The 11778-nt window shown below is 47.1% G+C and overlaps 1 protein-coding gene across 1 annotated transcript in view; it reads right to left on the bottom strand.

Moving 5' to 3' along the window:
• Positions 1–10625: 10625 nt before the first annotated feature.
• The window catches only part of PTGIS (prostaglandin I2 synthase), a 48809-nt gene continuing 47656 nt past the window's right edge, over positions 10626–11778 (bottom strand). Inside the window, exon 10 of the mRNA XM_081322858.1 lies at positions 10626–11580. Within this exon, the coding sequence (XP_081178984.1) occupies positions 11433–11580 (148 nt within the window). The 3' untranslated portion in view covers positions 10626–11432. The remainder of the gene's footprint in view (positions 11581–11778) is intronic.

The following is an 11778-nucleotide window of genomic DNA, read 5'->3' as shown; positions in this document are numbered from 1 at the left end:
ATGATGGTCATAGCAAACACTCTTTTCCAACAACCCAAGAGACGGCTCTACACATGGACATCACCAGACGGTCAACAAAGAAATCAGATTGACTATATGCTCTGCAGCCAAAGATGGAGAAGCTCTATACAGACAGTAAAATCAAGACCAGGAGCTGACTGTGGCTCAGACCATGAGCTTCTCATTGCAAAGTTTAGTCTTAAACTGAAGAAAGTAGGGAAAAGCACTAGGCCACTCAGGTATGAATTAAATCATATCCCTGTTGAATATACACTAGAGGTGACAAATAGATTTAAGGAATTAGATCTGATAGACAGAGTGCCTGAAGAACTATGGACACAGGTTCGCAACATTGTACAACAGGTAGCAACCAAAACCATCCCAAAGAAAAAGAAATGCAAGAAAGCAAAATGGCTATCTGAAGAAGCTTTGCAAATAGCTGAGGAAAGGAGGGAAGGGAAAGGCAAGGGAGAAAAAGAAAGATATGCCCACTTGAATGCAGAATTCCAGAGAATAGCTAGAAGAGATAAGAATGCTTTTCTTAAATGAACAGTGCAAAGAAATAGAAGAAAACAATAGAATAGGGAGGACCAGAGATCTTTTCAAGAAAATTGGAGAGATGAAGGGAACGTTTCATGCAAAAATGGGCATGATAAAGGACCAAAATGGCAGGGACCTAACAGAGGCAGAAGAAATTAAGAAGAGGTGGCAAAATTACACAGAACAACTATACAAGAATGAGCTTAACGTCCCTGATAATCACAATGAGGTGGTCACTGACCTCGAGCCAGACATCCTAGAATGTGAAGTGAAGTGGGCCTTAGAAAAGCTGAGCAACAACAAAGTGGAGTGGAGGTGACAGTATTCCAGCTGAGCTATTCAAAATCTTAAAAGATGATGCAGTAAAAGTGCTACACTCAATTTGCCAGCAAATTTGGAAAAGTCAACATTGGCCACAGGATTGGAAAAGATCAGTTTACATTCCAATTCCAAAGAAAGGCAGTGCCAAAGAATGTTCAAACTATCGCACCATTGCACTCATTTCACATGCTAGTAAAGTTATGCTTAAAATCCTACAAGCTAGACTCCAGCAGTATGTGGATCGAGAACTACCAGAAGTACAGGCAGGATTTCGAAGAGGCAGAGGAACTAGAGATCAAATTGCCAACACACGCTGGATCATGGTGAAAGCTAGAGAGTTCCAGAAAAACATTTACTTCTGCTTCATTGACTATGCTAAAGCCTTTGATTGTGTGGATCATAACAAACTGTGGCAAGTTCTTAAAGAGATGGGAGTACCAGACCATCTTATTTGTCTCTTGAGAAACCTATATGTGGGCCAAGAAGCAACAGTGAGAACTGGACACAGAACTACTGATTGGTTCAAAATTGGGAAAGGAGTCCGGCAAGGCTGTATACTGTCACCCTGCCTATTTAACTTATATGCAGAGCACATCATGAGACAGGCAGGGCTAGATGAATCAAAAGTTGGAATTAAGATTGCCGGAAGAAATATCAACAACCTAAGATATGCAGATGATACCACTCTAATGGCAGAAAGTGAAGAAGAACTAAAGAGCCTTTTGTTGCAGGTGAAGAAGGAGAGTGCAAAACGTGGGTTGAAACTTAACATTAAGAAAACCAAGATCATGGCATCCGGCCCTCTCAATTCCTGGGAAATAGATGGGGAAGAAATGGAGGTAGTGACAGATTTTATTTTCCTGGGCTCCAAGATCACTGCAGATGGGGACTGTAGCCAAGAAATTAAAAGATGCTTGCTCCTCGGGAGGAAAGCCATGGCAAATCTAAACAGCACACTAAAAAGCAGAGACATCACCCTGTCAACAAAAGTGCGTATAGTCAAGGCTATGGTCTTCCCAGTTGCAATGTATGGCAGTGAAAGCTGGACCATAAAAAAGGCTGAGCGCCAAAGAATTGAGGCCTTTGAACTATGGTGCTGGAGAAGACTCCTGCGAGTCCCTTGGACTGCAAGGCAATCAAACCGGTCAGTCCTAGAGATCAACCCTGACTGCTCTTTAGAAGGCCAGATCCTGAAGCTAAAACTCAAAATACTTTGGCCACCTAATGAGAAGGAAGGACTCACTGGAGAAGAGCCTAATGCTAGGAAAGGTTGAGGGCAAGAGAAGGGGACGACAGAGAATGAGGTGGCTGGATGGAGTCACTGAAGCAGTAGGCGTGAGCTTAAATGGACTCCAGAAGATGGTAAAGGACAGGAAAGCCTGGAGGAACGTTGTGTATAGGGTCACGATGGGTCGGACACGACTTCACAGCTAACAACATACCTAGCAACTCTATTGACAAATTCATGCTGTTTTCTTGGTAACATTTTTTGGAAATGCCATTGCCTTCTTCCTAGGTCTGAAGGAAAGGGACTGGCCCAAGGTCACCCTGTTGGCTTGGTGCCTAAGGCAGGGCTACAACCTACGTTTCTAGCCCACATCTTTAACCAAACAGACACCAAAGTGGCTGTCATGTGTGAACTAGGTTGCTCTGTTGTTCAGTAAGCCATATTCTAACCCTAGTATAGCATGAAATACAGTCCAGTTTCTCTTATAGTCTTATAGTTAGAAAGTCTTACTTAAACGTATAGTGCTGCATAATTGTAGTGATGCAGATGAAGTGTGTTTGCTAATAAGTAGAGATAAATTGTAATCCTAAAGTTAAAGCTAAAGATTAAAGCACATGCCCATGTATTTTTCTTGGCAGCAAAATGAGAATATTTTCCTTTTGTCTTTTTCCAGGATATTTTTTCACCTTCCTTTCATCCTTTAACTATAACCCTGTGATTTTCTGGTAATCTTACTTCTAAGTACTGTTAGGTATACTGCTTAGCTTTTCAAGATCAGGCAAGATCATTGAGTGCTGCCCCTGGCTTTGGACCTCATCAAGGCTAGGCTTTGTTAATTTTTCTGCTATTGTAGAGGGCATAAAGAATGGGCTTGAGGGACTGAAAGAATATATTGTTACTATATTTTACAATAAAAATAATATGGGCCTATATGTCTTTGAAGAGGGAGTCAAGCTATTCTCCAAAGCACCTGAAGGCAGGACAAGAAGCAACAGATGGAAACTAGTCAAGGAGAGAAGCAACCTAGAACTAAGGAGAAACTTCCTGACAAAACAATTAACCAGTGGAACAACCTGCCTCCAGAAGTGGTGAATGCTCCAACACTGGAAGTTTTTAAGAAGAGACTGGACAGCCATTTGTCTGAAATGGTATAGGGTTTCCTGCCTGAGCAGGAGGTTGGACTAGATGACCTTCAAGGTCCCTTCCTCCAACACCACCAACACCACCACCACCATTATTATTATTATTATTATTATTATTATTATTATTATTATTATTATTATTATTATTATTATTATTATTATTATTATTATTATTATTATTATTTCCTGATCTGGTCTACTTTGAAAGCTGGTAACTAGGTAAATCAATCAAAGTCAACATATGTTGTTGCAATGAAATAGTGCCATTTGGCCTACTCTAATACCATTTTGCAGTCTTCATGAGATATTTCAGGGTGCTCTGGTTACTTGTTTCCAGCATTTCTTTTCTACATTTCTTTGTCTGGAATATTTGGGAGCTGGGATGAAATCAGCAAGAGTTCTGCCATTTTCCAACTCTAAGGCAAGTGATAGGAAATATGGTAAATTAGCCTACAGGTCTTCTCTATGGCTTGTAAACCTGTCCAAAAATAGTCCAGCCAATAGGTCAGGAGCTTGAGGATAGCTCACTCCACACTCCAAACCCCTACTTTGTGGTCCTCGGGTTCAGTTGGGCTTGTTGCTTACATACCTGGCGCCCAGCTGTGTGGCAACAGCCCTGCCTGAGCTGCTCGACACCCTCTCAGGGTTGGCGGTGGAGTTCCCCAGGCTTATAGTCCTGGGTGACTTCAACCTGCCGTCACTGGGAGGGTCGTCGGAGTTAGCTTGGGAGTTCATGGCTTCCATGACAGCCATGGGCCTGACCCAGGTTGAGGGCCCGACTCATGAGGGGGATCATACTCTCGACCTGGTGTTCCTGTCTGGACAGTGGTTGGATGATCTGGGAGGGGGTTCCCCGTCCATCACCCCTCTGTCATGGTCAGATCACCACCTCCTGAGGCTGGTTTTCCGTCATGCCACCCCCCGCCGCTGGGCGGCGGAACCGACCAGGTGGTTCCGCCCCAGGCGCCTAATGGACCCGGATCGGTTCCAGAGGGCGCTTGGGCCTATACCTATCACCCTTACCCACAGCCCAGTCGATGCTCTGGTGGAGGCCTGGGAAACGGCTGCCACCAGGGCACTTGACTGCGTTGTACCCATGCGACCTCTGACCCGGCGCAGATCCCGTTGGGCCCCATGGTTCTCTGTGGAGCTCCGGGAGATGAAGCGTCGGAGACGAGGTCTAGAGAGCGGTTGGAGGTCCAGCCGATCCGAATCCGACCGATTGCAGTTAAGAACCTTTATAAGGTCTTATCTTGCGGCGATAAGGATGGCGAAGTCTAACTACTTTGCCGCCCTTATCGCGTCCGCAGATAATCGCCCAGCCGCCCTGTTTAGGGTGACTCGCTCCCTCCTTAACCAGGAGGTGAGAGAGGATCCCTTGCAGGGACGAGCCGAGGAGTTTAGTCATCATCTGGCGGACAAAATCGCTCGGATCCGGACCGGCCTGGACTCTGACTGGGCAGAGTCTGATGTGGAGGAATCAGGCGGTCTTGAGCACGTTATCTGGACTGAGTTCGACCCTGTTTCCCCTGATGATGTGGACAGGATCATGGGGAGACTGAGCACCACCACCTGTTTGTTGGATCCGTGCCCCTCCTGGCTAGCTTATGCGGCTCGGGAGGGAACACGAGGCTGGTTCTATGCAGTAATAACTGCTTCTTTGAAGGAGGGTGTCTTCCCTGCCGCCTTGAAGGAGGCGGTGGTGAGACCCCTTCTCAAGAAGCCTGCTTTGGACCCGGCTGCTTTAAACAACTATCGTCCAGTCTCCAACCTTCGCTTTCTGGCGAAGGTTGTTGAGAGTGTGGTGGCGCATGAGCTCCCTCTGTTCCTGGAGGAAACTGATTATCTGGACCCATACCAATCGGGCTTCAGGCCCGGACACAGCACGGAGACGGCATTGGTCGCGCTGGTGAATGATCTCTGGAGGGCAAGGGACAGGGGTTGCTCCTCTGTCCTGGTCCTATTAGATCTCTCAGCGGCTTTCGATACCATCGACCATGGTATCCTGCTGCGGCGTCTCAGGGGGTTGGGAGTGGGAGGCACCGTTCTACGGTGGTTCTCCTCCTACCTTCGGGGCCGCTCGCAGTCGTTGTTGACGGGAGGGCAGAGATCCGCCCCGAGGCCTCTCATTTGTGGAGTTCCTCAGGGGTCGGTTCTCGCCTCTCCTGTTCAACATCTATATGAAGCCGCTGGGCGAGATCATTCGTGGTTTTGGGGTGGGGTATCATCAGTACGCTGATGATACCCAACTTTTTCTTTCCACCCCGAACCAACCCAGTGATGCCCTCTCCGTGATGTCCCGGTGCCTGGAGGCGGTTCAGGTCTGGATGGGGAGAAACAGGCTTTGTCTCAATCCCGCCAAGACTGAGTGGCTGTGCATATCGGCATCTCGGGTTAACCAAGTTATTCCACCTCTAACGATGGGGGGTGAGGTGTTACCCCCCGTTGATAGGGCTCACAACTTGGGCGTCCTCCTGGATTCACGGCTCAATTTTGAAGATCACATAGGAGCCGTGACCAGGGGGGCTTTTGCACAGGTTCGCCTGGTGCGCCAGTTGCGTCCCTATCTGGACCGAGACGCCCTACGCACAGTTACTCATGCGCTTTGACCTCCTGTTTGGACTACTGTAACGCTCTCTACATGGGGCTGCCCTTGAAGACCACTCGGAGGCTTCAACTGGTGCAGAATGCGGCCGCGCGAGTTGTAATGGGGGTTTCCCGATACTCCCATGTAACACCTCTACTCCGCGAGCTGCATTGGCTTCCGGTTGCCCTCCGGGTGAAATTCAAGGTGCTGGTTATTACCTATAAAGCCCTACATGGCCTGGGTCCGGGGTATTTGAGGGAACACCTGCTGCCGGCTTCAAACGCCCTTCGCCCAGTGCGCTCCCACAGGGAGGGTCTGCTCAGGGTTCCGCCGGTAAGAGATTGCCGGCGGGTGACACCCAGGGATAGGGCCTTCTCAGTGGGAGCGCCTGCCCTCTGGAACCAGCTGCCGGTGGAGCTGAGGACTGCCCCCGACCTCCGATCATTCCGCCGGGGCCTGAAGACCTGGCTCTTTGAGCTCTCGGGCCCAGGCTGAGGAGAAAATTATTTTAATTGGGGTTTTTAATAGTACAGGATTGATTTAATATTTTTTAACTTGGTTTTTAACTTTTGTATGTTTGATTTTTAACTCCCTGTAAACCGCCCTGAGTCCTCAGGGAAAGGGCGGTATATAAATGCAATAAAATAAATAAATAAAATAAAAAATAAATACTTTAACCCCACTAACATTCAGCTGGACCACTGTTGGTCCAGTAGATTTCTGTTCTGAAATACCCCATGTAACAGATTACTGGTGTGAAGCACCTCCACAATTTCATTTTGACAACTTGAAAGGGTGCTAAAGCCACTATCTGAGCCGCTGACACTTATTCTCCCAACCTGCCCTGCCACACTTTAAGGAAAGCAATTGGTGGTGGTTTGTTCTGATAGCAGTTGACACTGGATGAAAAGGAAACAAAACTTCTGAAGTGGCAGAAGTAAGAGGGAACAAGATGGAAAGAAAATGGATGTCTCTAGTCCCACAGAGAAATCATACCATGGGCTGGACAGCTGACAGTAGATGTCTTAAAGATCTTCTGCTGTCAATAACGGGCATCAAAGGAGGCATCCTCCATGCCAATTCCCCCCACAGCTTCTTGTGTGGACAGACACCCCAGTTCTCCTTTGTCAAGGCAGAATAAATTTATTTATTTTATTTATTTATTTGTTTTATATACCGCCCTTCTCCCGGAGGACTCAGGGCGGTGTACAGAGCAATAAAGTAAGAATACAATAAAGCAATAAAGTGAGAAAATTTTAAAACCCAAATCCATCAGGCCAGGCCGGCTTGTTGTAATAGATAAGTTTTTAGATCACGCCGGAAGGAGCGAAGGTCGGGGGCCATCCGGATTTCAGCTGCTAAGCGGTTCCAAAGGATTGGCGCACCCACCGAGAATGCTCTCCCCCTGGGGGTCACCAGCCGACATTCTCTGACCGGTGGTACCCTGAGGCCCTCTCTGTGGGAGCGCACAGGACGGAGGGATGTTGACGCTGGCAGTAGGTGCTCCCGTAGGTAATCCGGACCCACGCCATGTAGGGCTTTGTATGTCATCACTAGCACCTTGAATTTCACCCGGAAGGCAACTGGAAGCCAGTGCAGCTCACGGAGCAGAGGTGTAATATGGGAGTATCGGGAGACCCCCAAAAGCACTCGTGCAGCTGCACTCTGCACCAGCTGAAGCTTCCGAGTGATTCTCAAGGGCAGCCCCATGTAAAGAGCGTTGCAGTAGTCAAGACGAGAGGTCACAAGTGCATGGGTGACTGTACGCAAGGCATCCAGGTCCAGATAGGGTCACAGCTGGCGCACCAGACGAACCTGGGCGAAGGCCCCTCTAGTCACAGCTCCTATATGATCTTCTAAGGAGAGCTGTGAATCTAAGAGGACACCCAGATTGCGAGCCTTATCTACGGGGGGTAATAACTCGCCCCCGATATTTAGAGATGGAATAATCTGAATATCCTGACATGCCGGTATGTACAGCCATTCAGTCTTGTCCGGGTTGAGTTGAAGCCTGTTCTTCCCCATCCATTCCCGGACCGCTTCCAGGCAACGGGACATCACGTCGAGGGCATCACTGATGTGGTTTGGGGTCGAGATGAAAAGCTGGGTGTCATCAGCATACTGATGATAACCCACTCCAAAACCACAGATGATCTCACCTAGCGGCTTCATATATATGTTAAACAGGAGAGGTGAGAGGACCGACCCCTGAGGAACTCCATAAATGAGAGGCCTCGGGGTCGATCTCTGGCCACCCATCGACACCCACTGTGAACGTTCCAGAAGGTAGGAGGAGAACCACTGAAGAACAGTGCCTCCCACTCCCAATCTCCTGAGACGCCGCAGTAAGATACCATGGTCGATGCTATCAAAAACCGCAGAGAGGTCTAATAGGACCAGGACAGAGGAATGACCCCTGTCCCGAGCCCGCCAGAGATCATTCATCAGAGCGACCAATGCCGTTTCCGTGCTGTGTCCGGGCCTGAAACCCAATTGGTACGGGTCTAGATAATCAGTATCTTCAAGGAACAGAGGAAGCTGATGCGCCACTACGCTCTCAACAACCTTCGCAAGAAAGCGAAGGTTGGAGACCGGGCGAAAGTTGTTTAAAACAGCTGGGTCCAGGGAAGGCTTTTTGAGGAGGGGTCTCACCACCGCTTCTTTCAAGGCTGTGGGGAAACTGCCCTCTTTTAATGAAGCAGTTACCACTGCATGGATCCAGCTTCGTGTCCCATCCCGAGCCGCATAAACCAGCCAGGAGGGGCACGGGTCCAATAAGGATGTAGTGGAGCTTAGCTTCCTCATGATCCTTTCTACCTCGTCCAGAGTCACAGGATCGAACTCTTCCCAGATAACATCAACAAGACTGTCCATGTTCTCATCATCAGACTCTGCCCAGTTGGAATCCAGACTGGTCCGGATCCGAGCGATTTTGTCCAGCAGATGTTGGCTAAATTCCTCAGCACGACCCTGCAAGGGATCCTCCTTCACCTCTAGATTAAGGAGGGAGTGGGTCACCCTAAACAGGGCGGTTGGGCGATTATCTGCGGACGCGATAAGGGTAGCAAAGTAATTAGACCTTGCCCTCCTTAGCGCCGCGAGATAAGACCTCGTAAAGGACCTTAGTCGCGATCGGTCGGATTCGGATCAGCTGGATCTCCAACAGCTCTCTACGCCCCGTCTCTGACGTTTCATCTCCCGGAGCTCCGTAGAAAACCATGGAGCCCACTGGGATCTGCAACGGGTGAGGGGCCGCATGGGTACAACTCGGTCGAGTGCTTCTGTGGCTGCCTTTTCCCAGGCTTCCACCATGGCACTGGCCGAGCTATGAGCAAAGGAGGCAGGTGGGGGGCCAAGCGCTGTTTGGAACCGCCCAGGGTCCATTAGCCGCCTGGGGCGGTACCATTTCGTTGGTTCAGTAACCCCACGACGGGGAGTGGCAAAGCGGAAGGTCAGCCGCAGGAGATGATGATCTGTCCATGACAGGGGCGTAACAATTGGAGAGCCCCCACCCAGATCATCTAACCACTGTCCAGATAGGAAAATCAAATCGAGCATGTGTTGGGCCCTGGATTATCTGCGTCAGGTCCATGGCCGTCATGGAAGCCATGAACTCCCGAGCCAACTCAGATGATCTCCCCAGGGATGGTAAGTTGAAGTCACCCAAGATCATAATTTTGGGGAACTCAACCACCAGTCCCGAGAGGATGACAAGAAGCTCGGGCAGGGCTGCTGCTACGCGACTAGGTGAAAGGTACACTAGCAGCAAGCCCAACTGAGCCTTAGGGCCACATCTAAGGAGGAGAGACTCACACCCGGCTATTTGGACAACAGTGGCCTCTCACGGATACAGGTTCTCCCTCACCGCTACCGCCACTCCCCCGCCTCTTCCCTGAGCCCGAGGCCTGTGTAGCACCCGGAAACCTGGTGGGCAAAGATCTACCAAAGGGACACCACCCTCAGGTCCTAACCAGGTTTCCGTAATGCAGGCCAGATCTGCATGTTCACTCTCAACCAAATCTCGGATGAGAGGAGCTTTATTGACTATGGATCTGGCATTAAGATATGTCGAAGTGTGGTCAACACTTCTTTAAGCTGATATAAGCTTCAGCTAGTTCCTGTGCTGAATAACTGCATTTTAATGCTGCTGTCCAGAACAGCTTGTCATCTTGCTCTTGAATGGAACTTTCTGTCTACTATTTATATTAACTCAAAAATACACTGATTTCAGTAGGTGACTTTGTGATGATGTAGTTATGTTTGCAATATTGCTTTGGGGTAGGGAAGCTGTAGCCCTGCAGATGTTTTTGGAATACAGTTCTTAAGTAGCAAGCTAGCATGGCGAACAGTGAGAAATCCTGGATAGCCACAAATTAACAATAATAGGGCAATATAGCTGTGTCTGCTGTGGAGATAAACTTTATCAAAATGGGAGATGCAACCACACGATAGAACCCCTGCCCTCTTTATTTGTCTGGAGTGCACATGGCTATTATGTCTGCCATTTTGACATCATTGATTCCCCTGCAGCCAGAGAATGTATGTGTGTTTCTCATACACATAAACATGAATGAAACACACACATACACTGCTCTTGATGTAGTCAATTACTATCTGCTTCTTTCTATATTATGAGAGGGTTTGGGATGTTTTTTTTTAAAAAAAAATTCTTGAAGAATCTAAGGATGGAACAGTAAGTTGAATAGTTTACAGTTACTTTTCAATCCAACAAATCATTTTTATTCATATTTATTATTCACTGTTCATGAACTCAGAACTTAGTTGGCTTCCTAATGTGTCACAAAAGGCCAACTTAAATGCTTTATGCACACATGTACTATTTGAAATTGCCTACTTGCATCAACATATATGTCCAGAATAACTAGTTTGCAAAAACCTTTGAATATTAGCAACTTGCAGAACAGCATAAAATGTATTTTCATAGCTAAACATAAATCAGGCTTCTCTAAATTGATGCTTTAAAGGTGCATTAAATTACAACTCTCAGAATTCCCAGCCAGAATATCTGGAGGATCATACTTGAGAAAGACCAAAGAAGCACTGGGCCAAAATAATTTTCTGAATTCAAACTGATAAAAAAATAAAGTGCTTTTCCTTTTTTTTTACTACACAAAAGAATCTCAGTTAAAATCCATATAAAAGGAGTGTGGTGTTTTTGCATTAATTCCGTTATAATTGTACCCAACGAGAACGGAAATATTGTTATCTTGTACTACATTGTGAAGTATTCCTCCTACAGTCTACCCATCCCCCCCTTGCTTTTCACAAGGGCCCTTTTTTCAGATGAAAAGTCATTGTAAGCCTGAGAGGCTAGAGTGCTGGAGAGAGGTCAAACCGAAAAAGTACCCTCAATAGCTTATATTACAATGAATTTCTTCTTGAAATGTTCTGAGAATGAGGTAGAAAAACTGAAGCCACCTTTACAAGGGGAGAACAGTTTCAGGAAATTGGAAAGCAGAATATGGTCTAGGATTAGACATTTGCCATCCTTTTAGTAATAGGACCCCAAAATCAATTCCAATAGAAACTAACAATCATTGCTTGTTTGCGGATTATGCACTAGACAGAATGAGCGAAGAAATGGGCCATCGCTTTACTGGGCTTTCAATTTGTATCGAATTCTGACATCCGTTTCTGGCTGCAGCATTCCAAAACCGTATCTTTCCTTGTCAAAGCTTGGGATCTTCTTAGCAGAATCTATCAGTTCCAAATCAAAACAGTTTAAGAGGTGGAAAACACATCTGTAAATAGGAGAAAGCAAAAACAAAATCAGTTTAGCCAATGATGTCGACTGTGCATTTTTTGTGCTTTACTATCAAAGAAGTAGAAATATCCAGTCTGAACAAAACAGAGGGGATAAACAAAAATTACAATTGTAAAAGTAGGCTGTACAGCATGCAAATTTGCACTGTGAGTCTTTATCCTATTAAAAGTAACTG

Source organism: Vipera berus, assembly GCF_964194415.1.
Source record: "Vipera berus genome assembly, chromosome: 3".
Classification (NCBI taxonomy): Eukaryota; Metazoa; Chordata; class Lepidosauria; order Squamata; family Viperidae; genus Vipera; species Vipera berus.
Note: the sequence above shows the minus strand (reverse complement) of the source record. Positions and strands in the feature narration are given on the sequence as shown.